Raw genomic sequence first — 24,899 nt, 5'->3', positions numbered from 1 at the left:
CATAATCGATGTCGTGGCTTCCTCGCACGCAGTTTTCCCGCGTTTAAAGCCGGTCACGTGCATATGTATTTTCTATGAATTCTAATTGGATCATTGCGCTGTTTGCGCCTGTTGTGATTGGCTAACCTAACCGGTTTGGTGTTAGTTTTAAGACACTTGATTTAAAACCGGTCTATTCAATGTTTTACATTATTTTCCTTAACATTTTTCACTTATTTTGAACGTTTAAGTATTTTTGTAATTCTTGTGAACTGCGTCACGCTAGGGTTGTACGATCCATTCGATCCAGAATGCCACACACAAAGATGTCAAATTCTGGACGTCATGGAGAAAGTGATTTACGCGTTTTTTTTAGCTGAAATGTTGTGCAAGTGGATGGCTATGGGTCTTTTTGGGAAGATGGCCTATTTCGCCGATTCATGGAATCGCCTTGATTGCTTCATTGTCTTCGCAGGGTGAGAAATGTTTCCTTGAACTATTATTGTGGGTAAATCAATCACTTATTTGTAGTTTTCAACATCCTGTATAATCAACCAGCCATCTTGCTGTCTTGTTGCTATTTTTTAAAAGCAACAGAGTCAGGAATGACTCCCAAAAGATGCAGCTTGGTATTGTAACTTCACGAAGATTTAACACTAATTAAAATGTAATTCCTTGATAAGCGTAGTAAGCACAGCAGAGAGACAGTTTTCATGAGAACAAGATTTGAACCTTTTCGGCCACCACGCTGAAATCGTCTTGCTCCCAACGCTTAAACGTATCACTCCAGTTTTCAAAGGAAACGATTTATTTAGCGACTTGGTACGCAAAGACGTTAAGCTAGATAATTCATGTATGTTATATCTGAAAAGATTTGACAAAGGGGACTGCATACGTAGTTAAACAACGCTAACACGATCCCAAAATCTCGGAAGAAGGAAAATGACTCTACAGTGCTGGTTGAATTCAAATATACACTAAGACGAGAAAGATCTATATAAATTTTAAAGTTCTCTGTATAACTATTAACTAAATTTCCTGAAGTCAAGAGCTTTCGCCCAAACACACTCAGATTTTAGGCCCCACAATCCCAAGGTCAGGAATCCTTATTCTTTCCTTTCATGAAACTGTAGTATTCATATGCAATTGCTAACTGTTTTTCAGGACTTTTGAGTTGCTCTATAACCAAGGCGAGTATCTGAGTGCTGTGCGGGCCATCCGAGTTCTCAGACCTCTGCGCGCTATTAACAGGGTTCCAAGTAAGTGAACGGACTCAATATTTTCGTCTCCATTTCTTAATGTAATCCACATGTACAGAGGTGCTATCCACGCATTTATGCTCATATAAGAGTCATTATTTTGTCCATTCCTTGGTTTTTTCCGCATGCATGTGTACATAGGCGCTATCAAAGTTTAATATTCAGGCAAGACTCACTCTCTTCCTCAAGACAGCAGAGGTGTCTAGTTTGCGTAATTGTGACTGGAAATCAAATTTGACTGATGAAGTTTCCATAAATGTGCACCCATTCAAGTGAGGTCCGCTTAAAAATGTCCTTTCTCATGAAGTAATTGTCACGGCAGATTTCCCACTTAGGCTAGTGTGAGGTGTTCACCTATGTGCACAGGATATGATTTTCGTTGAATTCCAAGACCAAATGTAAGAACACATATTAGGCAAGAGATGTGTAGTGTTGATTGTATCAAGAGCAAGGAAAAAGAACTAATCCAATTCTCAAGCAGTTTAAGGCCTGGGTTTGAAGGGTGTTCAGAAATTATGAATGATCCCCTATATCTTCAAATTCTCTGCACAGAACAGGATGAAATTTTCCCTGAATATTAAACTTGATGTTTTCTTTTGCCTTAACGTATAATTTTGATCACGTGACACATCACGTGACCAAAAAATGAAAATTTCGTAAATAGGCGATATGGCGGCGAATTTTCTTTATATAGATAACTGAATTAGTGTTTCCGAATTTAAGATTTTAAATATTTAACTTTCTACGTTTGGAATGATTGTCCTTAAGTTTTTAAATTGGAGAAATTAACAATCAAAGGTTGAATTGTGGACTAAAAAATGACCTTTGTCCTGATAAATTTTTTCTGGAGTACAATGGACGATCATTCCAAACGTGAAGCGATGGAGATATTTAATCTTTATTAGAAACGCGTTTTTGTTTGCTGTTTTCTCTTAAAACCGTCGCCTACCTGTCAAATCTTTGCTTTTTTCACAAAAACGATCACGTGACATGTCACGTGATCTATAGTACTACTTATTACGCTAAGAAATTTTCAGAATGATAAGATCTTTTTATCTTCCAAATTTCAGTTCAGTGCCATTGATTTGTTAAAGTTATCTCGAATAAACAATTTTTCCTCTTAAAGGCCCTTAACCCAGGCCTTAAACTGCTTGAGTTCCCCCAACGGTCATCAAACTTAATGACCTTTACGAAGCTCATGATCAGTCGGAGACAAGTCACAGAGTAACCAAGTTAATTAATAGGCTCAGGTAACGTTATACAGTACGTCTAACTCGTCCTGTTGCCTCTGTAGGTATCCGAATTCTGGTCACATTGTTACTAGATACGCTGCCAATGCTGTGGAATGTGCTTGCTATTTGTTTCTTCATCTTTGCCATTTTCGGTATTGTTGCTGTGCAATTATGGCGAGGAGTACTTAGAGGAAGGTGCTTCCTTGACCTACCGCAGAACGTCTCAAAAGACAGGTGTGAAAATACCGTAGTTTCCTTGAAGGATTAACCCAACTGTGTAATTGACAAGATGGCGAAGTGGTCTTGACTGACTGACTGACTGTTTGACTGACTGACTGACTCACTCACTGACTGACGGACTGACTGACTGACTGACTGAGTGAGTGACTGGCTGACTGATTGAATGACTGACTAACTGAATGACTGACTGACTGAACGACTGAATAACTGACTAAATGACTGACTAACCAACCAACTGACTGACTGACTGACTGACTGACTGACTGAACGACTGAATGACTGACTGACTGACTGACTGACTGACTAACCAACTAACTGACTGACTGACTTACTGACTGACTGACTGACTGACTAACTAACTGACTGACTGACTGACTAACCAACTAACTGACTGACTGACTGACTGAACGACTGAATGACTGACTGACTGACTGACTGACTAACCAACTAACTGACTGACTGACTGACTGACTGACTGACTGACTGCCTGACTGACTGACTAACTGACTGACTGACTGACTGACTGACTGACTGACTGACTAACTGACTGACTCAATGACTGGTAGCTTATCGACTGTCCAGCTAACATGCTGGCAAACTGCCTGTTTACCTTCCTGACTGCCTGAGTGATTGTCTTGGCTACTTATCATAAACTCTTGGTAAACCTAAGCCGTATGTTGGGAAAGTCACAATTAAGATTAATTACCAAATTACTTGTCAATACAAGAGAAGCGTATCCGCAGCGTTCACCATTCTCACTGTATTCCCTAGTTAACTACTAAATTTTCTCCGAATCTGGTTGCTCTTAATGGACCACGTGACGTGATTGTGTTCATGGAAGAGAAGACGCTATCAGCGCATAGTGCTTCATTGACAAACAGATTACTTTCGTTGTATTTTTATTCTGAGCGTCGCTCATTTTTGTTCGTTGTTCGTTGTTCACTCAAAGTCAAATGGATGATCTGCAAATTCGAAATTCCACCTTCAGTGACTTTAGTGCGGAAGAAAATTTATTGGTGAACAATAAAAACAATCGAGTGTACATGTCTCGAAACTATAAGTGTGATAGTTACCCTTTGAGGGGAATTTGGCGTTTTTAAAACAACCAAACAAGCACTTTTTTTTTGAGAACATGGCATTTCCACCTCCACTTCCACTATTCTTCGATTGCCCCGAGCCAGAAACACAGTACTCAGTATGTTGTTAATATAGAAGCACTGTTCCTGTATGCAACAGCTAACATTAAAGTAACTGTTCTTTCCTTTTTTCAGCTATAACCTCTCAGACTTCTATGTACCATCATTTGATAGTCCTGACTTTGTATGTGCGATGTCGGATGTTCTCGGAATGCAGAGGTGTACAAGCGAGTTTATTTCGCCAAGTGTGCACGAAAATGGAAGAGAATGCACACTGACCTATGAAGGAGGCCTCAACGAAACTCAGAGATCAAACAATTCTAATGCTTGTGTTAACTGGAATGGATACTACAGTCAGTGTAAAAAAGATGGCGATAATCCGTCATGGGGAGCCATTGGGTTTGATAATATATTCATCGCTTGGGTTGCCATTTTTCAGGTGAGCCCCTTAACACATTTCTTTTTCCACAGCCAAATCCAATAATAGATGGAAAATTAAAACCTTTAGTTGCAGCAACACATAAACAAACAAATACCTGAATCACCTTAATTAAAACGAAGGAAGGAAGGAAGGAAGGAAGGAAGGAAGGAAGGAAGGAAGGAAGGAAGGAAGGAAGGAAGGAAGGAAGGAAGGGAGGAAGGACGGACGGACGGAAGGAAGGAAGGAAGGAATTAAGGGAGGGAGGGAGGAAAGAAGGAAGGTAGCAAAGAAAGAAGGAATGAGGAAGGGAGGGTGGGAGGAAGGGAGGGAGGGAGGGAGGGAGAGAGGGAGGGGAGAGGAAGGACGGAAGAAAATGACGAGACAGGGGTGGATGGATGTCTATAAGCTTTGATAGTCTTCACTAAAGCCCATCAATTTTGAAATTTATATTTTGGTTTGGACTGTAGGTTATCACCTTAGAGGGATGGGCAGATATCATGTACTACGTACAAGATGCTCACGGATTCTGGAACTGGATATACTTCGTCATTCTTATTGTAGTAAGTACTGTTTAACAGTTTTTGGTCTTCGTGGAGTTATACTAACAAAACTGACGTTTGGAAACATGAAACTGTGTGGCAACAAGGGCAAAAAGTGTGACTTGTCGCTTCCAAGCAGATAATTCGTGTTTCACAAAGGTCAAAGTTATTACAACTTTATAGAAAAAAAATTAACGAAAATTGGCTATTTTAAAAGACACATTCAAAACGATTTTCTCTTACCATAGCTGTGGCAAAAGGTGTCATTTCAAGTAATCACAAGCAGCAGAACAATCCGTATTTTCGCGTTACAAGTCCTTTGAACCCGATCGCGAGCGAATATTCCATCACATTTATTTCATTGAGTAATTTTGTTACGTATTTACAAAACTAGGTCACAGGTCCCCGTTTTATTAGGTTTGGATTTAGGGTTACATGATTAATGGTCTTTTTTGCATCTTGCAGATTGCTTCGTATTTTATGACTAACCTGTGTCTAGTCGTAATAACTACGCAATTTCAAGAAACGAAACAACGTGAAAATGAACTTTTACGCGCAAGCCGTCGCCGAGAAGGGACAAGCACAAGTACAATAGCAAGCAGCAGATATGGAAAAGATGGCTGTTGGGTTGAAATACTTAAATACATAGAACATTTGATAAGGAGACTTAAAAGAGGACTACATAGACGATTTAATTGGAAATATTTCGATAGTGCGGACAAACGAACGAGAACTTCTAAACGTAGAAAACGACGAAAACGAAAAAAGAAACTAGTGTATCATCATCACCATCATCACCACCATCATCATCATTATCATCACCATGTACATTGCACAGATCCCACATGTCAATGCAACAACATTGATCCGCAATTTCCTGTTCGTGTTGGAGCTACGAACCTCACACCAAACGCTTCTTCTGTGGATGTTCAGCGGATGCACTCGAAACAGGGTAAACCAAGTGGTAATATGCTTACCGTGCCAGGACAGGTGCCGAGTATAGGAAAACAGGAGAATGGTGACGGCCCGGGACCAATACCAACGATTTCTATCGTCACTGGATCTTCTTGTTCAGTACGGAAAGAGCCTTCATCATCATCACATGCGGGCGAAATGATCACCACCGCAACTGCAGCGGTTGCTATAAATGGCAAATCCGCAGTGACTGATATTGCAGCACATACTTTCTTGTCAGCGGCTTCGCTATCTAGCGCAGCCGCAACAGCCACAGCCAGCGCTGCCGCAGCTTCAGCAATACATAACGCTTGCTCATGCGCGGTAGAACACCTTGAAGAAGACACTAAGGTGGATTACGAGTCCGAGTGTGTTTATGAGGAGGATGAGGAGAGCGCAAGTGAATTCACTGATGATGAAGAGGATGGACACACGGAAAGAAAGAACAAGCCGTTGGCGAAATTTCGCATTGCGTGTCGCCGGAGCGTGGAGAGTAAATGGTTTATGTACATCATTATGGGAGCAATATTTCTGAATACTCTAAGCATGGGTATTGAATACCATGGACAGGTAAGACAAATATCGTGATAAATGAATCTTTTAAGAATTACTCCGACCAGAGAAGGAAAGCTACTTCAATCTAGCTTTTCCAGTTTTTCCGTCCTTGGGTATACAAAACGCAAGACGGAAGAAGACCTTCTTGTTTAAAGCAGAATGAAGGTGGTAATCCTTTATAAGCTTATGAATTGGTTATCCAGAGTAGACTCCTGTCTTTTGTCCCCTTCTGTTCTTCTCTGGTTGTTACATACTTACTGTAGCTTAAAATCGCTAGCGAATATTAACATTATTCTGATCATATAATATTATTGTGATCATAAGTAACGACCCTCAGTTACCTTGTGATCCTAAGGTGGTGATTGTTAGCTTCAAAAAGGTTCACCTAAGGCCTGGGTCTACATGAAAGCCGTTTTCACGCCGCTTAAAATCAGTTTAACCGAAATATCTCGTTCGTGTTTCAAGCAATACAAAAACCCTCCATTCATTACACAAATCAATGTTTTGGGGTGTTTTGTAAATTTTTGGGTGATTTTTAGGTATATTTGGGAGGAGATAGTTTTTCTCTAGTGAGTAGTAAAATTAAAATCATTTTCTTTCTTCTATCCCTTCCTTAAACCTCTGAAAATTCCATCCAAATTCATGTATACACCCACCTTAAGGCTATTGAAGGCTTGAATACCATTCTATCAACTTTAATCATACCTTTTTTAATTATCATGGGTAGAGGTAATCTCCTGCTTAATAGAATCTTCTTCAGCTTTTGTTGAATTGCTTGGAATTAGAATCATTTGTTTTTCTTTTCTCTTTTTCCAGCCTTCGACTATGACTAAAGCACTGGAAATCTTAAATTACATTTTCACCGCCATATTTGGCCTTGAGATGTTGCTCAAACTTTTGGGACTGGGTCCCTACGGCTACATCAAAGATCCTTTCAACTTGTTTGACGGGTTTATTGTTATCATGAGGTTAGTATATAAACTTGCCTGACAAGTTGATTAAAATCCTGATGAGCTCAGTGCAAATGTTATTAATAACGCTAGACGAAAGAAAAGTAACAAAATTTTTCAATAGCAGTCCAAAAGATTCAATGCAAATGTTTTCTGACAGGTTCACTTTGTCAGAGACTGCGTGGTTGTGCGCTCGTAATGTAAGAATAGAGAACTGATCGAGCGTCGGTCTTGATTATCAAGGAACAAAGAAGACTGAAAACAAAATAATTGCTCTTACCTAGTCTCCTTACTTTCGCAGCATCGTCGAACTTTTTGGCGGTGGTGACAGCAGTATTTCCGTCCTGAGGTCTTTCCGGTTACTGCGCATATTCAAGCTGGTTCGTTTTCTGCCAGCCCTGAAGCGACAGTTGCTGGTGATGATCCATACAATGGATAACGTCATGACATTCCTGGCTCTGTTGGTACTCTTCATTTTTACGGCCAGTATACTGGGAATGAATTTGTTTGGAGGAAAATACATCTTTGAGGACGAGAACGGAGAAAACGTTACGGCACGAGGAAATTTTGATGACTTGTTTTGGGCGCTGGTCACTGTTTTCCAGGTAATGTAAACGAATCTCACTTATGATCACTTAAAATAGTTTCCTTTGGGTCCATGCTTGACAGCTACAGGAGACTAGTGGAAGTTAGGCCGGCGTTAAACTAGATTCATGTGACCATAGTTAACTCAAGGCAATGGTTATGAAACCTGACAAACTTCTTTGATATATGTTTTTGTTTGCCTTTTTTGGCCTTGACCCTGCACAAAAATAACCTAGAATTTGGAATGTGCTGGAGCAACTGACCAATCGAAGATATTCAACTATGGTGTGAACGTTAAAACAAAGGATTGTGCAGGGTCACGGTCCTTCCAACATAAATAGCAGCACCATTGTTTTCATGGCAAGGTTTCCAAACCAGTCCCTCGTTAACTATGATGTGACAAACATCCTTCATTCTACTAGGATTTGAATGTCGATGAGTGGCATATGCGCATTGAAAGAAACGTAATGTTATGTTTTGTTCTGCAGGTTTTAACCCAGGAGGACTGGAACACAGTGATGTACGATGGAATGAGAGCTACATCCAAGTGGGCGGCGCTCTACTTCATCTTACTTATGACAATTGGCAACTACATTCTGTTCAATTTGTTGGTCGCCATCTTAGTTGAAGGATTTGCTAATCAACCGGTAAGAGAAATAAACTTCCTTAAGACAGTGGGCATTTGAATGTTTAATTAGATGAAAATAACGCTACGCAAGGCACTTTCATCTTTTTTTCAATTTATCGGCCTGGTAAAATGTTACAATTTGTCTGCCGATCGTTTTTGTTTTTGTCAGTGGTGTAGCCGTCCGTCCGTTCATTCCTCCGTCCATTCATTCATTCATTCATTCATTCATTCATTCATTCATTCATTCATTCATTCATTCATTCAGTTATTCATTCATTCATTCATTCATTCATTCATTCATTCATTCATTCTTTCATTCATTCAATCAATCAATCAATCAATCAATCAATCAATCAATCATTCATTCATTCATTCATTCATTCATTCATTCATTCGCATCAGCTCGTTCGTTCTTTCATTCATGAGCTAAACCATCTGATTCTGTCCCTCCTTTCTGTTCTTTCATAACATATTAAGAATCAATGAAGTTCACTGCAGTTATAAGTGAAACCTACGGGAGCAAAAGCGATTTATTTTTACTTTATTTGTTGACAGGAGAAAACAGGAAGCGTTTGGAGTATCAGATCAAAAACATCGAAAAATGGTGGGGATTACGACACCTGCAAGAACATCAGCCACTATCCTGAGAGGTCTTACCCCATGGTTCCTCCTCGAGTATGCGTGAGTCACACACCATCCCTAGCCTTTATGGGGCCTGCTGGTTCCCATGACGAGAACACAAGAGATTATGATGGGAACACCACTGAGCCAGTGCATCATTTGCGCTGCTCGTACCCTTCTCTGTCGCCTAAATGTTCAATGTTTAGAGATGTGAGTCTATAGTTAAGACATTCCAATTTTTTTCTCACTCCTCAAACAGACAACATATCTCATCATTCCGTACATCTTAGAATCATTTTGCCATCTTGAAAGTTGTCAGTTAAGACTGCAAATTTAACAACATATTTAGATACAAAGCCCGTGTACACAGCTATTATTTGGCACAGTCAGGTGTTTCCATTTGGGTTTTACAATGCACTATCCACATTTCAACCGATCCTTAGATTATCTTACTTAGAAAAAAAACACGCATGGTTTAGAGGAATAAAATAAAGGGTCGGTTCGAAGAAACAAATAGTCTAATATCGCCTTAAGTTGTTTATTAGTGATACACAGCTGTGCATGGATTGGAAAAATAAATAATTATTAGGTTTACAGTACGTGCTAAGTGTGCTAAGTGAACTACTTGTATAACGGGCAAGCAGCTACAGAAGAATATTACACACAAAATGTGGAAATTAGCTTCTGTAAGTATACCAAGTAAAAACACCGGTTTGCGTGTTAATAAATAAAGTACGTAGGTATATTTTCGAAAAATTAGAGCATCCATAGTCGCTAATTTTCCTGCCGTGTGTTCGAGACCCGGTTCGATCGCTGGTTTCATGCTTTGAGCTGCCATTTTGTGTGACATGCCGAGTGAAATCTGTGGATGGAGACAAAACTGTTTGGGAAGGAAGGGAGTTGGAGAGTGGACAGGTTAATTAACAATTATTCCATGAGCGCGTGTTAGACATGAGATGACTGGCGAGTTGGCTATAATCATCTCATATCCAACAGGCGTGAGTGGAATAATTGTTTTATTGAAAGCAATCGAGAAATACTGCCAGATGTTGCTGATTTCGCTTTGCAAGAACGACCAGAAGAAAATTCAAGAAACTTTAATGGTCGCTATTTCTCTGGCATGGCAAAATGGCTCATATACCATGGCCGTTAAGCCAATCAAATCCCTGGAATTGCATTAAACGATGGTCCAGTTTTTAATAGTGTGGATTGGTCTCGTGCTCTTTTTGTTGAGAGACTTTGCTATCTCGAACTAAGCACGCAAACAGGAAAATAGCTAACTTTGAGCCATCTAAAATAGAAAAAGATTAAAATAGATCCAATTCATGAGCTATTCGTATTTTTTTTAACTAGGAATGTCACGCCTCAGCCCCAGCCACACCAGCCAGCACTTCACCTAGGGTGCCGCGTAAGGCGCTGTCATTTGGTGACACGACAACGATGGTTATCGCGAACCCTGCTCAGGCGGACAGATGCATTACTTCAGATGACGAAAATGAGGTCTGTTTCATAAAGCTGTTTTTTACTACCCCCAAGATTGTGTTGTTCCAATGTAGACATGATGAAAAGCGAGTGGTTTTGGGATGGCGATAAATCCTAATGTGGACCGAAAAGCTTTGCAAATAAGACTTTTCCAAGTGAATACGTTTCTAACCGAAATCGTCAATTGGAAAGCTTTGCATACACAAACATCGCAGGTGTACGAACGATTTCCTGGTTGCATAGGTGACGCGGAAGATCATAGATAAATCTGTCTTCTTCATCTAGATGGTAGATTAGGCCAGCTGAAGGTTATAGTCCAGATTGTAGTTTCGGCCTAACTAAGGGAGGGTCGGGACAGTTAGGATTACGTCTGACTGTTGCTAAGGTTATGTGTGGAGGTCAGTATGGTTGCAGAATTTTTCATTTCGTTCTTTTCCATTGAATCTTATTACAACATTTCGTCACTTTCTTTTATAGACGAGTGCAAGGGAAGATGACGAAGAAGAAGTTAGTATCCGGGATGGCTCGTCTTGTTGTCACCAAAGAAGGGATTGGTCTCTATATATCTTCTCACCTTCAAACAAGTGAGCAGATTATGAAGTTTATTCTCAAATCTTGACATAAATTAATCTGAAGCCAAATGGAATCGGAGTCCCATCACGCTGCAACCTTAGAAAGGACATTGCACCGATCAATTCGAACTTCACTATTCGCACCGGGCAACCACCAACTCATTTGAACTTTTGAAGATTACATTGATCAAATTCGCGCCCTCCGGAGCAAAAATGCCAATCAAATACCCTACCCTTAAGTGCTCCAAAGTCACACCTCATCGTGAATCTTCGTTGATATTATTCAGCCGTTTACGCTAGTTCAATAACAGCTGCATGCTTTTGTGAACATTTACGTATTTGGGGTGCAAAAAAGGCTACCTGTTGTTGTTTTCCAAAATGGTTAAAATCGATAACCTTTTCCTATCCGAAATGGCCAATAAGCGATATCCTTGGTGGGCCAGCGCATATATGTAACTCACCTCAGGCAGGTCAATGTCCTGGGGCCTGAAGGATTTTCTTGGGTTGTTCAACCCCTCAAGATTCACGAGAATAAGCTAGACGCGAGTATAACGCTTACTTTAAGTTTAAACCTGTCTGAATTTATTTCAGGTTTCGTCAGTGGATGGTAGCACTGTACAAGAACAAGTGGTTTGATCGTGTAGTGCTCACCTTTATCTTACTGAACTGCATTGTTATGGCTCTGGAAAGACCAGACCTTCCTCAAGACAGCACGGTCAGTCATGAAAATGATAAACCTTAAAGAAAATTAGCATATTATTTTCAACTTACATCGTCTGCTATTTTAGCCATTAAATCTTGTGCCATTGTGATAATCAGTGGTCAGTCATTTCGCCTTATTGACTATTGTGCAAAAGTTGAATATTTCCAAAAGAGCTTGAATGCAATTACTTTTAAGGGAGGAAAACAAAGAACTAGATAACAGAGGCCATTTCTTCGAAAGCCAAGCGACGATTAAAGTTTAACGAGGCTTTCATCTCCTTCAAAATGTTTTTAAAAATTAATTTAGAAGAAAAATAAGGGAAAGTCTAGCTTACAATCAGCCTTGGTCAGCCAATTAATCCTTTGAATAACTGGGCCCTGAAAGCGCACATGTGCTTATCATGAATCGCTTTTCAAAGGTAATTTAATTTAATAAGTTACATTTATTATTACACCCATTTTGAAATCACTGTTGATCCTTGCAACCTGATTGGCTCTCAACAGTGCGATTTATTCCCAAATTGCACCATTTTTTGCTCTAAATCGCATCCTTTCTTTAGCCCATCAAAATGGAAATGAAGTAACAAAAATAGAATATTAAAATTGACAATAAAACTCAGTAATTTTGGTCTAAAATCATACTTGTGATTTCAAATCAAACTCGCGCTGCGCGCTCGTTCGATTTTGAAATCACGCGTATGATTTCCGACCAAACTGCACTCCACTCAGTTCAATTACCATTATTAATTAAATCTTTTTAATTGTTTTGAATTTTGCGACTCTTACGTTGTGATTTTCAAAACTAGTTCACTTACATTTCTTCAAAGCAAACAATTATATAGATTGTTTCCCCGTAGAGTTGTTTCAGCAAGTTCTTTGTACTTTGCGAAGTTCAATTTTTCACGGCATTTTCACCAAACACTAATACTGTTCCATTTTTTTTGTGCACAGCTGAAGAAGGTCATTGACATCTGCATGTACATATTCCTGGGAATCTTCACGATGGAAATGATTGTCAAGGTAAAGTAAAACGCAAGTTAAAATTGTTAATTACAAAGTGCTATTTACTTTCAATTTTGCTGATTGGTTGGATTGTCTGATCACGATGGGATACTGCTCTCCTCGCCTTTAGATGTGTCTTATGACGTTTGTGGGGAGCAAAGACTAAATTACGCACGAGAAAGAAATATGGCAAGTGGAAAAAGGAGAGAAACAGAATTTTTCCTTATACACGCTTTTTTCTTTGATATGCTCTATTGGGACGCCTAGTTGAGATTTGAGAGGTAAAGAGTAGCAGTTTTGTTTCCATACCGGATAGAGCATGTTCTTTGTGTTTGTCACCAAAATTCTTATTCTTGGATGCCGTATCTACATTACAGCAAATCTTAAAAGCTGTATTTACGTTAATCAACAGAAACACAATTTGGACGCAAAGTTATTTAACAACACCACCTAAACACAAAAAGCTTTCAAATGTCTATGGTTTTAACTATTACATAACTAGCAAATATCGACAGAAAAATTACAAGAAATCTCCAGCGTTGGTTGACAGGGCAGAGCTGCACCTGGATATTTACTGTATAAAAATTTACGATATAAAAATTCTTATTCAGTGTGCAAGGCTTGAGTGAGAATGTAATTTCTGAAAGAAAAAATAAACATTTTGTGGACGCAAATTACCTAGAGTAGGTTCCTCGTCGCTCGTCGCATTGGATACCAAAGGCAATCAGTTTAGTCATGTTATCTTAGTAACATTTTTTGTATTTTACCCTCCCTTCCCACAGGTGATTGCTCTTGGTCTCTGGGTGGGTCGTGGCTCGTACCTGCGCAGTGCCTGGAATGTAATGGACGGCTTCTTGGTTGTCGTTTCTTGGATTGACGTCATCGTTTCCTCGACAACAGACACACAAAGCTCCATTCTGGGAGTGTTACGCGTGTTCCGAGCACTAAGGACCCTCAGACCACTGAGGGTGATAAGCAGAGCTCCTGGTCTGAAGGTTGTCGTGGAGACTTTGATTTCCTCATTAAAACCGATTGGAAACATTGTGCTTATCGCAGCAACGTTTTTTATCATCTTTGGCATTCTTGGCGTACAGGTAATTAATTGCAAAAGGTTAGTAATTAACTATAACAAAGCTAAGGAACATCGACAGAATAATGATGACTAATGATGACGAAACGCTCACTCGCTCACGTGAAGTCAATTTTCCCTTTGGTTAACACTATGGCAATTAATAGGTTATTTTACAGTTGTGTGCTTAGTGACCTCGTCTTGGATTGGAAGCGAGGCTGGGGTTGACCTTGTTTTGATACAGACCTCACTGCTTTTCATATGTAGATGCAAATAGTTAGCATAAGACCAACATGATCTACATATGAAAAGCAGTGAGGTTTGTATCAAAACAAGGTCACTCCCGGCCTCGCTTAGAGTGCAAGACCAGGTCAGTTAGCACACAACTGGAAAATAGGCTATTGTATGCGTGTCCCCATCTGACCCTATTCTCACCCGGAGTTGTTTATTTGTAGAGTTATCGCTATGTACGTAAGCTCACGTACGGCAGACAGGCTCTTTCCTAATTGTTTGTAGGCTAGCCTCATGTGTACTATACAAACGATTTGAACAAGAACTGGACCACATGGAGTCTAATTAAGAACTCAAAGATGTACCTATAATTTGGTTTTAAAAACAAACGCTATTGTGAGCAGTTAAAGTAAAATGCATTCCCTAAGAACCACAAAAACAACTTCGTTTCTTCGTTTGTTGCAGTTGTTTAAGGGAAAGTTCTACCATTGTAAGGACGCCTCATACCCTGATGTTAAATCAAGAGAGGACTGTGAGAGAAAAAGTCACGACTGGGTAAACAAGGAATACAATTTCGATAACTTGGCCAAGGTGAGCTGTGATAATTATTACAAGGGCAGCCATGTTATGAGTTAACAGGACGTGAACATACTGTGGCACGTTGAGGTCGTACCTTTCCAAACGAGCTGTACCAACGAAGTTACTATTTTTAACTGGGGCGTGGGAGTACGGTGGTGTAGTGGTTCAGATATTGCGTCGGTTTAGAGGCTGAGGAGGTTTCTGTTTGGTCAAACCCATCCGATTGTAAGTAGAATGCGCCATTATGGTCGACTGGTTCTGCACAGGCATACAATAAAGTAGCAAGCATGTGTACATCGGGAAATCAAAGGAATAACACACGACTAGCTATGGCGTCTTGAAATTGGAGCATTGCGTTTCTGTACTGACGGGTATAAAAAAAATGGACCTGTTCAGACAAATAGAAAGTACCCATGGTCTCAGTATTCACGTGTTGAATGCTTAAACAAGAAACTTTAATGCACATCGTCTGTCTTCACCGAGGTGTAACCAAAATAAGTACCGGCGACATACTGCTGGGGGTAACCCTAAGATGGACTATCATCCCGTCCACGGAGAGTAGCAACTTGTAACTTAAATATGTCATGGGCAGCCACTTTTTCATGATGGTGAAACTACATGTCCTCTCAGCTAACAAATTTGGTCTAAAGCGAAGCAAAGGAACGATTTCCACTGAACCAGAAAATAACTTCTAAACTGAATACGTAATGCACTGTATTTTCCACCAGGCGCTGTTGACACTCTTCGTGTTCTCCACCAAAGACGGATGGGTGACCATAATGTATGATGGGATAGACGCCGTTGATATTGATAAACAGGTACTAGATGTAGTGTATTGTGCTTGTGAAATCTAATGGTTAATTCATCATTGGCAATTCTCCGTTGTCCGGCGATAAAAGAATGCTACATCCATGAAAGAACAAAACTTTGCTAGCGTGCCAAACAAGTTGTTACCAACATCGTGTTCTCTGCTACAACAACAAGTTGTTTAAAGGGGAAGTATCATGTGGTTTTTTACCTCTTTTGTTCAAAATGGTGAAATAAGACCTTCACTTTGCTACAAAATAATTCTAGAACAACGAGAGGAAATAAATCATTTCAATTCTTGAAAGGAACAACTCGTGATCTGTTCTAGCGCATTTTGGAAACAAAACTGCGCAAACTTGAAAAACATTAGCCTAATATTTTTCAAGTTTCAATCCATTCCGACCCACTCTGTCTCTGGCCAGAGGCACTAATCGACAGTTTTATTGCACTGAGGTGATAATTTATAACAAAACTGACAATTATTTTTTTGTTTCTGTTTTCAGACAAACATTTTTGGGTTTTGAAATGACATCAAATTTTCGTGATACTTCCCCTTTAACTGAAACTCGAATTGCATAGGTCTAAGATGAAACACTGGTCAACGTCTTCATAGGCATTGATGATGGTTTATAGCAGACTTTTCTGGTCTTACAAATAAGCATAGATTTTGGCGATTTGACTTGACTGCACTCACTTGTTGCTGTACAAATAACGCGTGAAATTAACACAGATATGCCGCGATATTCTTATAGTTAGTGATAATTAATACAGTAAAATCAGGTTTGGAAACTCCAGTAAACCCTCCTAGGTAAACAATTTATATCGTAAGTACTGTTTTATAACAATACGATATTGTTAGTCCAAGATCAGACTTTTGTCAAAAAAAAAAAAAAAAAAAATAGGATACATTCTATTTTACGAGAGCTTCGTGAATCTGGCCCCTGGTTTGCTACCACGTACACGCATGCGCATGTCACTGCACATTTCTCATGACACAGCGGCGAAATGAGTGCGCATGCTCCGCAGATTTGTGATTCAAGCGTGAATCGATTACGATTGCTCCACTTCATTCGCCAAATTCACACTTGTCCCCACAATATTTTTTTGGTTGAATAAGATATGTGATGGAGAAAGTTCGAAGGAACCTTTTGTGAAAGCGACAACCTTTCTATTTTTATTTGGGCTTATCCACGCGAAATGAGAACAAGCAATGGGAATTTTAAAAATGCCGCCATTTTGCCGAGTAAGATTGCTCACGCTTGACGAGCATGCGCACTCATTTTGCCGCTGTGTCATTTCTTATAAGTTTTTGTTTAGCTCATTCCTACTCACCATAGATGGTTAAGCTGAATTAGATATAACTTATTAAATATCTCCAGCAAAACTATATAGAGATACTCCCATTGAAAACACTGATAAGAAACTCTCTTTTTCCCAGCCTATAAGAAACTACAACAAATGGAACGTCCTGTACTTCATAGCGTTTCTTCTGCTTGCTGGTTTCGTGGTGCTGAACATGCTGGTTGGTGTAGTCGTGGAGAATTTTCAAAAGTGCCGTGATATCATAGAGAAAGATCGCTTGGCCGAAAAAGAGAAGGAAAGGGAAAAAGAAAAAGAAAGAAAGCGCCAGTCAGGTACGATTGTACATAAGCAAAAGCTAAATCAGTTGCTGGAGACGTTGAAGCTCGCATCAAACCGAAATCACAAGAGCGGCTGCAGGAGACTATAAGAGGAGAGAAAGAGAGGTTCTAAGTAAGGAAGACAAACGCATGGTGCAACACTCTCGAACAGGTGGAAGTTTGGAGGACAAGTTCTTCACTGTTGCCAATTATGAAATTAAGAAAATACCGTGGGAAATGTGGCCTCTGCTCCATTTTAAGCATTAAATATTTCTTCAGAAGATTTCTGAGGCCCCATAAAAATTATTTTCAATACTAGAGTGACCTTCAATCGAGCGTTGAAGGTTATTTCGCGCGTTTGCGTTGGTTTTGCTTTTACTATGCTCTATCACATTCTCTGTGACTGGTTAACGAACTTCACGACACGTTCTCAACCAATTGGAACTAAAAATATAAGCAATCGTGAGATGCTCGCACTCGTTTTCCCGCGCTTGACGTCATGAACTTAAATTGCTTGCACTTCTGATTGGTTCCCTGCATGGAATATCTCCAGTGATTAGACAGAGTGATTGAGTTGCTGGGTTTGGTTTTAAATACCGGTAGGCTCAATTTCCGCCGCTCCTTCGGGTCCTGAACAACGGCTGGTAATCGAGCCTAGGTTTAAAACCACTCAATTATAAGCCACCATATTTTTTCCTTGCAGAAATTGACAAAGAGGAGGCTGACGAATTTCTTCAACCTCGGCGGTTTTTCCATCGGATTTGTACGCATGGCTACTTTGACCTCGGGATATCAGCTGTCATTGTCCTGAATGTGATTTGTATGGCCATGGAGCATTACAACCAGCCAGACGTGAGTCAAGCGATACTTGCTCTTTAAAACAGTCAATCTTTGAGCGTCTGGGAAACTTTGAGCTCACATTTCCCAGTCCAATCAATCCTTAGTGGAACCTTTGGGCCTACATTTCCCAGTCTAAAATCAATCTTCGGGGGAACCTTTGCGTCGACATTTCCCAGTCTAAAATTAATTTGAGCCCATATTTCCCAGTCTAAACTCAATCGCCACCTCCCCCGGCAAAGCATCCTTGCCTATTGCAGATATTGCGGCACGGCTTTTCTATGTTCAGATGTGCCAACGATGAAGAATTCTTTACACATTACTAGACTACGAGCAGTTCCTTATTTTTATCAGGCACAATGAAGTATCTCACTTTGATGGATCAATAATTGTTCTTGCGCGTGACGTGCCAGAACAAAGATTAACCACGGCAAGTGAACCCTCGTGGACCCGCCTGGATTTCCAAAGAAGCCTTTTCCAATATTATTTCTCCATGTGGTCGGATTATGATTGTTCTTTTTGTAGGAAAGATCGCTTGCAACGTTGCCGTTAGGCAATATCCTTCAAATAAATCGTTTAAGCAAAGTCAAATGACCTACAGCTAGTCTGCCTCTCCGCCTCCAACCCTACCATTTTTGTCTACGGCATTCATGCCTAAGCCACTGATTATGGGCCAAATTTCTGTTGAAATTATTTACAACAACTTTACTCTCTACAGGAAATGACCGTGTTTCTGAGGTACGCAAACTACGTGTTTACGGCCATCTTCATCATTGAAGGCATTTTAAAAATCTATGCGTTGGGATTTAAGAAATACATTAAAGAAAGGTATGTAATTGCAAAACAAGTAATTTTAATTTAGTCTTTAACCAGTGACCATTAAAGCAGCATGGAATGATAGATGAATGTCAGAATGATGTCGTGTTGAGAACACTCTTTGTAAAATAACCAATAACAAATATGACTTGTAAAGTTGGAAAATCGTAAAATGTACGATCTTAATGGAAGTTTTTGACCATTTCTTTCCACTAACCAGAGCCATACCTCCAGTATTAAATACAAGGTTGTTTTAACTTTCGATTATCGGGATAAAAACAATGAAGCAAGACATTAATTTAATTATTATCGCAATGGAAGCCACTATACGTTCCTATGGTACTGATTATCATGCTTGTTGCTTTTGAATCCAGCATTCACCTAACTCCCTCTCCCGTGTTCTTTATTTCTCTTTTTTTTTTTTTCAATTATTCTTAACTTACCAAAAACTAGAGGCGGGTTTCATTCTCGGCTTTACCTAATCATGATTCTCGATGTTTTCAGGTGGAACCAGTTAGACCTGCTTATCATTTTGCTCTCAATTGTCGGTATTGTCCTGGAAGAAATGAACTCTTCACTGCCAATCAACCCGACGATCATCCGGGTCATGCGTGTTCTGAGAATCGCCCGAGGTGGGTAATGGGATATCTTTGTTCTCTTCCCCAGGGTCTTTCTGGCGGTGAACTCCACGCCGTGGCGCCATCCTGGATTGCACCGCAAGAAAGGCCCTGGCAATGCGGTTGGCATAGACCTTTTAAAAGAAGTTAAAAGCAAACTTAACAGAAAACCAAGAAAGATGTTTAAGACCTTCGAAATATCAACTTTAATGCGCGTGTATAAAGATTGATGACTAAAATGGCTGGGAAACCTAGATTGCTATTTCTCGTGGAAACGTTAAGTAATATGAAGGAGAAATCAATGAGGCCTAAATTGATTTTTTACTTAATAATTTTACTACAACATGAATTCATCCTCTAGAAATCCTTTGTTAGTAATCAGTTGGAGAAGACTCACAACTCAGAAGCCATATATTTGTCAATAAGCTGATAACAAGCTGCAGCCCTGTTCAATCTAAGTCATTGTCTAATCTAATGAGGAACATTAGATAACGACAATTTCTTTATGCTAATTACGCGCAATAAATTGAGTATCAGGATTCTGCCTGTGTATGACTACATTATTTACAGACATCTTTTTCTATACATGTAGTGCACATTTCCAAACGTTTCTTTCCTCTTTACAGTTCTTAAGCTGTTAAAGACCGCTGAAGGAATCCGAAAGTTACTCGACACCGTGGCAGAAGCGCTACCACAAGTAAGTCCCTAGACTCTACCAAAAGAACATTCACTTTAGTTAAATTATGATTGCTCGGCTGCAGTGAAGTTCAAATGTTTTTGTGGCGTATCGTGGGCTAAGGTCACTCCATTGTAACATGCCGGTAAAATCAAAATTTAACCACACTGAACAGCCCTCGCACGCCAGTGTCCACAAAATGATGTGAGTCAGAAATCTCCACAGCCCCTTGTATTTAGCTTTCTTTAATCGTTCTGGTCAAAAAGCTGCTGTTATAACCGCAGTTTACTCATTTAAGTCTCTTGAAAGAGTTTCACTTAAGATATTACTCGGAGCACATGACCTTCTCTTGAACCCCCTTTCCTTCATCAAACACAATGTTGCAAATACTTTCAGAATGTGTGTATTTTTCCGTAGGTTGGAAACTTGGGGCTGCTTTTCCTCCTTATGTTCTTCATATTTGCCGCCTTAGGAATGGAACTTTATGGCCAAATTAGTAAGTTTTTTAAGTGAAATATTTGTTTCTATTCATACAGCTAAACAGTTTGAAACGTCAGCCGCCTGCTCCCCCTAACGCACAGGGGGCGCAGACTAACAGCCAAACTGACGTCTGATTTCCTTTTTGGTTTTGGCGGCAAATTCGTTATAATTCACCTTAGTAATGAATTTACCCAAAGAAGACGTTTAACTGATAAGATGATCTTACAATTTCATCAGTTTTCTACGTGCAATCCAACAATTTAATGTTAGAGCTACTTTAAGCTGACTGTCGAACGAAGTATGTTCTGCTTTCGCTTCCTTCTCGGCAAGGCTCATTGACATCTTTCCCGTGTTTAGCACTGGTTAGCACATACCTCGGTGTTTGATGTAACTGCACCTTTCATGCTAGCGTTGTCGCATTCGGATGTCTAATCTTATAGTTCCTTTTTCTCAAAGAATGCACGGACACTGTACCATGCGAGGGACTGGACATTCACGCGCATTTCAAGGATTTTGGGTTCGCAATGCTGACTTTGTTTCGAGTGTCAACCGGAGATAACTGGAACGGCATCCTCAAGGTACTCAAATGTCCTGCTATTTCTGGAATACCCCAAAAGTTAATCTTCATATCAAACCGGGAAAAGTATACGTGGATAGAATCGCTCTTCAGCTCTCGTGAGAAACGAACCGGAAGGGTGGTCTCAGCCCCCCCGGGGGGGGGGACGGAAATTTAGCATCATTAGGGGTACCAATCCAAGAATTTTAACCCCTAAAAGGTACGACAACCACCCCGTCACTTTTTCACCCCCCGGGGGATCTCAGGTTAGGACAAGAGAGGCACAAGGCTTCTTTCCTTTTTGGAAACAAAATGTCAGTTGAAGATATGGCATTACAACTGACAAACAGACAACCGTGAAAAACCGATGTCTCTCTCAACAATTAACAGACAATATTAAGTCCAAATCGACCAACTTGTGTTCAAATTGAAAACTGAAAAATAATCGAAACTGTGTCAAAATTGAAAAGTGACAGAAATCTTAAATACAACCTTCATTTCATCCTGACAACAGACAAATGACCAACTGAACAGCTTCATTCTTTGAATTACTCTTACTTACAGTACACACCACTGAATATACTATAACGTAACGCCGTGCTGCTCCTTCAACAGGACATCATTAACAAGGACCGATGTAAGGAGGACCCCTTTCCAGGTTGTTCAGCGCTGGAGCACATCGCCCCCATCTACTTTGCAATCTTTGTCCTTTGCACACAGTTTGTCCTCCTCAACGTAGTGGTAGCTGTTTTGATGAAACACTTGGAAGATGCGAAAGAAGAAATGTCTGTTAATTCATCCAGAGATGGTGAAGATAACTCGCTGGCAATGCAAACAGATGGTGGTCAAATTAGTCCAGACACCGCGCAGGACATTTCCAAAGCGGGAGATTATTATAGAGCCCAGAGAGAAAGCGTTCCAATAGCAGGATCAAACAACAATACTATGACTGTTATGCCAGCAGTTGGTTCTGTTAGACAAACGAATGACTCCGATAGCAGTTTGAGTTCTTTTGAATACGCTCCAAACCCCCTGCGTCCCAGCGCTGACTCAAGGTATCGGCTTTCTCCAGTTGACCAACCGCAGTGCGATCGAAGTGCAAGCCTAGCCACTCTACGACTTCCGCCAATAGGAAGTCAGTCAAGTGGTCTCAATAAAATGGTGAAAAGCGCGGAAAAAATCGATGGTTCAGCACTGTCGGGATTGCCCAGTACTGAGAATGAAAAGCCAGTCACAAAACGAAAAGACGGAAACATCTCGCCACGGGCGCCCATCTACGTTATGAGTGAAGATAGTGACATGTATGATAGCAACGTGGAAGTCGACCGTGATCCCAGTAAAGTGTTCAGGCCCGTTGACAGAAGTCCTGCTGCCCGCTCACCTTCACCGCATTCAAGTAGCGAAGACGAAGGGAAAAAGAAATCCTTCTTTAAAAAGCCTCATCACAAATCAGACACTAAAAAGCCGAAGAGTGCCAAAATGGAACCGAAGTCAAAGGCTAGTGTCTCACCCAGACACGATACTAAACCAGACAAACAGGAAATAAAACCGGTCAAACCTGATGCTCAGTGGGCTTCTCCGGTGTCGGGTAGTGCACGAGGACAAGAAATCAAGCTTCGTACAACTCTCAAACCGGAAAATGATGAAGATAAAGACAAGACTTTTCATATGCAAAGCTACGTGTAACAGGTCTGACACGTTTAAAAAGAAAAGCTTCTCGGAGGGATTTATTACAATAAATCCATACTTCTTGGTTTTCTCGAAAAGCTGCTACAAGTTGCTTTCTGAGCTGGAAAACTGTTTTAACAAACATTGCTGCAACGAGGGTATAAGCTACATGATTTTCAAAATATATTACATATTCTTTTTCCGGCAGCAAATCAATTGTTGCTGACCTCTTTTTCCAGATTATACTAAAGAAAAAACTTTTCCTTTTCTAGAGTAGCATAACATGATCGGAGATAGAACATCAACAAATATATAGGCGATCGGTTTATCTGGCTTCCAGCCCGGCCACAAAACTAAAATGCATGCCGATGAGAAATTACAACTAGAAGCAAGATCGGAATGAATGTTGAGTAAAACTTATAACTAGAAACGTTTGAAGCTTTCATGAAATTTGAAGCTCAGTTACTGCAGTTTAAGAGCAAACGATTCCTGTCCCATCTCATTAAGCTCGTAAATGCATTCAGCCGAGCAAACTGTTTAATGAAGATAGCCCAAATAATACTTCTTAGAGTTGTTATTTTTGTAGCATTTTATCATTGACATTCTTCCCTTAAACAGTGGTTAGAAGAACTGCCTGTTAACGGATCGCGTGGGTTCACAGAGAGAAATTGTAACAAAGAGTGAATCACTTCTGCAACGTGACGATCAAAACTGTAAATTTATTGTAATTAGTCTGGGACAAAAATGCGACGAAAGATAATTCAACGATATAATTTGTAGATATTCTTATTGTTCTGACAAGGTTTTTAATAATAGAATAAAACATTTTAAATGTTATAGCGTTATTTCTTTTATCGCTGACAAAAACTAAAGACAATAGCTACGAGCTAATCAGCGCGCGGGAATTTGGACAGTTATCGCAAAAATATATATGTAATCTTACGGTTGCCGTTTCCCGTAAAACGCGACTCTAAATCTCTTTATTATATCGGATGACAATGCCCGTGGCTGAGAGAGTGTCCAAAAATTTCTCAGTTGCCTCGTTTTACAAGCTATGCATTTGTCGGACAAGCTTCAGTACTGGACACCATCTTCCGATATTCCAGTAGTCTGCGTGCTCAAAGGTAATGGGAGACGCAGACCTGGGAGACATCTAGTTTGTCAGCCGCCTGATGCGGTTTATTTATTTGTTTAATAAATAAATAAATAAATAAATAAATAAATAAATAAATACACACATTATACTTTTTTCTGAAGCACGTTTCCAATTAAATATATTTAGTTCAGGCCCTAATCAGAATGCCTGGGGAAAATTAGGCTACAAGAGACCAAAGGAAAAGACCAATTAAATTAAAATATACGCGAAGAGATTTGGTCCTCCTTGAATTTTCCCCAGCAAATTTTGCATTGCAACTTCCCACTCCCTCACACCGATCTGTTCCATGTTTCAGTAACCGTAATTGTTACCGCCTGCTCGAGTATACCAAGAATTTGATTGGCTCGTTGCATTTAGGACTGACCCTGGTTCTGATTCTGGTTTCTGATAGCGCATTGGTAAACAACTGCTAAGCGTAGTGTAGTCTCGTACGCTCCCTACGCAGTTAATAGGGTCGTCACGCAACGCTTCTTACTGAGGCGTAGTCCGGCTGGTCTACTGCGATTCTGTGAGCTAATTATACTGAAAACACCTCGCGTTGCGTGACTGAAAAGGTATTAAAATTTGCCAATGTTTCCAAAGTAATTATTACTTGAGAATTGCTAGGAATTCAAATTTCATCACTCCTTAAATTTATATCCTCGTTAAAATAAGTCTACACGATTTGTAAAAGAGCCTTTTTCTCCACGAATAAAAATGGTTGAACGCACGAAAGGCGAGCAGGTGTCACCTGAGTAGCTTTTCCAAATCATTGCAAAGTTGATCCACTTCAGAACAGTTCCCTTTATACTTGTTAACCGTGACTCCCATTACACTCGCCAGACCAGCCACCTTAAGCAAACACAAACCACAAAAAAAGGTTAGCTTCGTTTGTAATGAAAAGAAGCGATTTGTGACACAAATCAATTCTGCTCTTTAAAGGCAAATGTGA

At 40.0% G+C, this 24,899-nt stretch overlaps 2 protein-coding genes across 8 annotated transcripts in view; one reads left to right on the top strand and one right to left on the bottom strand.

The window, feature by feature from the left end:
• The window catches only part of LOC146458079 (voltage-dependent T-type calcium channel subunit alpha-1H-like), a 33,430-nt gene extending 9,781 nt beyond the window's left edge, over window positions 1–23,649 (top strand). For 3 of the 4 annotated variants that reach the window (XM_085091341.1, XM_085091344.1, XM_085091342.1), the window contains exons 3-27: window positions 213–455; window positions 1,144–1,238; window positions 2,533–2,704; window positions 3,982–4,285; window positions 4,735–4,827; window positions 5,272–6,330; window positions 7,132–7,283; window positions 7,567–7,870; window positions 8,339–8,497; window positions 9,034–9,309; window positions 10,453–10,599; window positions 11,059–11,165; window positions 11,745–11,868; window positions 12,807–12,875; window positions 13,640–13,951; window positions 14,623–14,748; window positions 15,465–15,554; window positions 16,982–17,177; window positions 17,866–18,014; window positions 18,718–18,827; window positions 19,320–19,447; window positions 20,059–20,129; window positions 20,526–20,604; window positions 21,045–21,166; window positions 21,760–23,649. In XM_085091341.1, the coding sequence (XP_084947467.1) occupies window positions 213–455; window positions 1,144–1,238; window positions 2,533–2,704; window positions 3,982–4,285; window positions 4,735–4,827; window positions 5,272–6,330; window positions 7,132–7,283; window positions 7,567–7,870; window positions 8,339–8,497; window positions 9,034–9,309; window positions 10,453–10,599; window positions 11,059–11,165; window positions 11,745–11,868; window positions 12,807–12,875; window positions 13,640–13,951; window positions 14,623–14,748; window positions 15,465–15,554; window positions 16,982–17,177; window positions 17,866–18,014; window positions 18,718–18,827; window positions 19,320–19,447; window positions 20,059–20,129; window positions 20,526–20,604; window positions 21,045–21,166; window positions 21,760–22,830 (5,758 nt within the window). In that variant the 3' untranslated portion in view covers window positions 22,831–23,649. The remainder of the gene's footprint in view (window positions 1–212; window positions 456–1,143; window positions 1,239–2,532; window positions 2,705–3,981; window positions 4,286–4,734; window positions 4,828–5,271; window positions 6,331–7,131; window positions 7,284–7,566; window positions 7,871–8,338; window positions 8,498–9,033; window positions 9,310–10,452; window positions 10,600–11,058; window positions 11,166–11,744; window positions 11,869–12,806; window positions 12,876–13,639; window positions 13,952–14,622; window positions 14,749–15,464; window positions 15,555–16,981; window positions 17,178–17,865; window positions 18,015–18,717; window positions 18,828–19,319; window positions 19,448–20,058; window positions 20,130–20,525; window positions 20,605–21,044; window positions 21,167–21,759) is intronic. The other variant, XM_085091345.1, reaches the window with a different exon arrangement.
• The window catches only part of LOC146458078 (uncharacterized), a 13,022-nt gene continuing 11,634 nt past the window's right edge, over window positions 23,512–24,899 (bottom strand). For all 4 annotated transcript variants that reach the window (XM_085091348.1, XM_085091346.1, XM_085091347.1 and 1 more), the window contains one exon: window positions 23,512–24,799. In XM_085091348.1, coding sequence (XP_084947474.1) covers window positions 24,695–24,799 — 105 coding nt within the window. In that variant the 3' untranslated portion in view covers window positions 23,512–24,694. The remainder of the gene's footprint in view (window positions 24,800–24,899) is intronic.

This window comes from Pavona decussata, unplaced genomic scaffold (assembly GCF_977016875.1).
Source record: "Pavona decussata unplaced genomic scaffold, jaPavDecu1.1 SCAFFOLD_234, whole genome shotgun sequence".
In the NCBI taxonomy this organism is placed as follows: domain Eukaryota; kingdom Metazoa; phylum Cnidaria; class Anthozoa; order Scleractinia; family Agariciidae; genus Pavona; species Pavona decussata.
Note: the sequence above shows the minus strand (reverse complement) of the source record. Positions and strands in the feature narration are given on the sequence as shown.